The sequence below is a fragment of the Mandrillus leucophaeus genome, unplaced genomic scaffold (assembly GCF_000951045.1).
Source record: "Mandrillus leucophaeus isolate KB7577 unplaced genomic scaffold, Mleu.le_1.0 Scaffold440, whole genome shotgun sequence".
NCBI classification, from domain to species: domain Eukaryota; kingdom Metazoa; phylum Chordata; class Mammalia; order Primates; family Cercopithecidae; genus Mandrillus; species Mandrillus leucophaeus.
In genome coordinates this window covers 405145-406491 of record NW_012104699.1, presented here as the reverse complement: position 1 = coordinate 406491, position 1347 = coordinate 405145, and the positions used below count along the sequence as shown (strand labels likewise).

The 1347-nt window shown below is 51.2% G+C and overlaps 1 protein-coding gene across 2 annotated transcripts in view; it reads left to right on the top strand.

The window, feature by feature from the left end:
* Nucleotides 1–1002: 1002 nt before the first annotated feature.
* The window catches only part of ZNF136 (zinc finger protein 136), a 43372-nt gene continuing 43027 nt past the window's right edge, over nt 1003–1347 (top strand). Inside the window, exon 1 of one of the 2 annotated variants that reach the window (XM_011994025.1) lies at nt 1003–1152. In XM_011994025.1, coding sequence (XP_011849415.1) covers nt 1150–1152 — 3 coding nt within the window. In that variant the 5' untranslated portion in view covers nt 1003–1149. The remainder of the gene's footprint in view (nt 1153–1347) is intronic. The other variant, XM_011994027.1, reaches the window with a different exon arrangement.

Genomic DNA, 1347 nt, shown 5'->3' with positions numbered 1-1347 from the left:
CCTTTTCCTTTTTAAACATTCTGAAGTGCCCTGCTTATCTGAGCTAGTTCAAATTTTTGCTTTACTTCCCTTTTGATTTCTTTACAGAATATTAAGGAAATACAACTTGTTTTTCCATACATTTAATAATTTTATTCACTTGTTGGCAGTTTTTTATTTTCTTGGGTGAAAATGAGTAGATTGATTTGGGAGGCGAAAGTGGGAGGTTCACTTGAGTTCAAGGAGTTCAAGTCCAGGAGTTCAAGACCAGCCTGGACAACAAACGAAATTCTGTCTCTACAAAAAATTTAAGAATTTGCTAGGCTTGGTGGCATGTACCTGTAGTAGCAACTAGTCAGGGGACCAAAGCGGAAGGTTCGCTTGAACCCAGGAGATGGAGGCTGCAGTGAGTTATTATCATGCCATTGCGCTCTAACCTGGGTGGCAGAGCTAGACCCTGTCTCAAATAAATAGATAAATAAATTAATTAAGTGATAAATAAATAAATAAAGTAAAAAATAGAAGAGAGAGAAAGAAGTATGGTACGAGAAAGCCTTGGGCATACTTCCCATATCCTCAACCCAAATTTCCGATCCCTGGGAATATCACGCCCTTTGTTCTGTTCCAGTCCTGCCTGGAACTCCCTGCGCACACCTGTGACTCCTCATGCAAGAGGTAGATGAAGAAATGACCCATTGAGTACAGGAAGTACCTTCTTTGGTAAACCTGGATTAAGTTCTGCTAAGATGCAAGTATCTCTCATCTCCCCATCCGCCGCAGACCAAGTACAGTGAAGGGGACGAGGGGAAGAAGTGCACCCTGCCTTTGAGGGTTGGGGCCAAGACCCCTCATTCCCGCTCCACTCATCTGTGTGTCACATCTCCTGTCATTCACATCTGTCAAGATGCAGGGGGCAGAGCCCGAAGCGGTACCCAATCAGGGGCACCGGGGCGGAGCTTTGCGATCAGTCCAATCAGGCGCGCCGCCGGGGACGCAGCTGCAGACGTTCAACCTTCTCGCGGGATTTTCATTTCTCGCGTCTGCCGTACTTGGTTTCGCTTCACTGGTCCCAGAGGCCCCGAGTGGCTCGGCTGGAGTCTGTGTGGCGCTGTTCCCTGTACCGGCCTTGGGATCTGGAGAGGGGAAGCCGGGACACCCGGGGGTTAGGAAATGGTGAGTGTGTCCAGCCCTGCGTCCCGAGACAGGGAGGAGGGGCTGGTTGGACGACCGGAACTGGCTGTGGCGGGGCCCGGGCCTTCCCGTGGGCGACTCTGGGTCTGCGTACAGAGTCCCTCTGGCGCAGCTGAGCCCTCGGTACCCTCGGCTGCAGGGTGGGGCTGGGTCGGCAGCCGGGACCCCGGGCGTCCT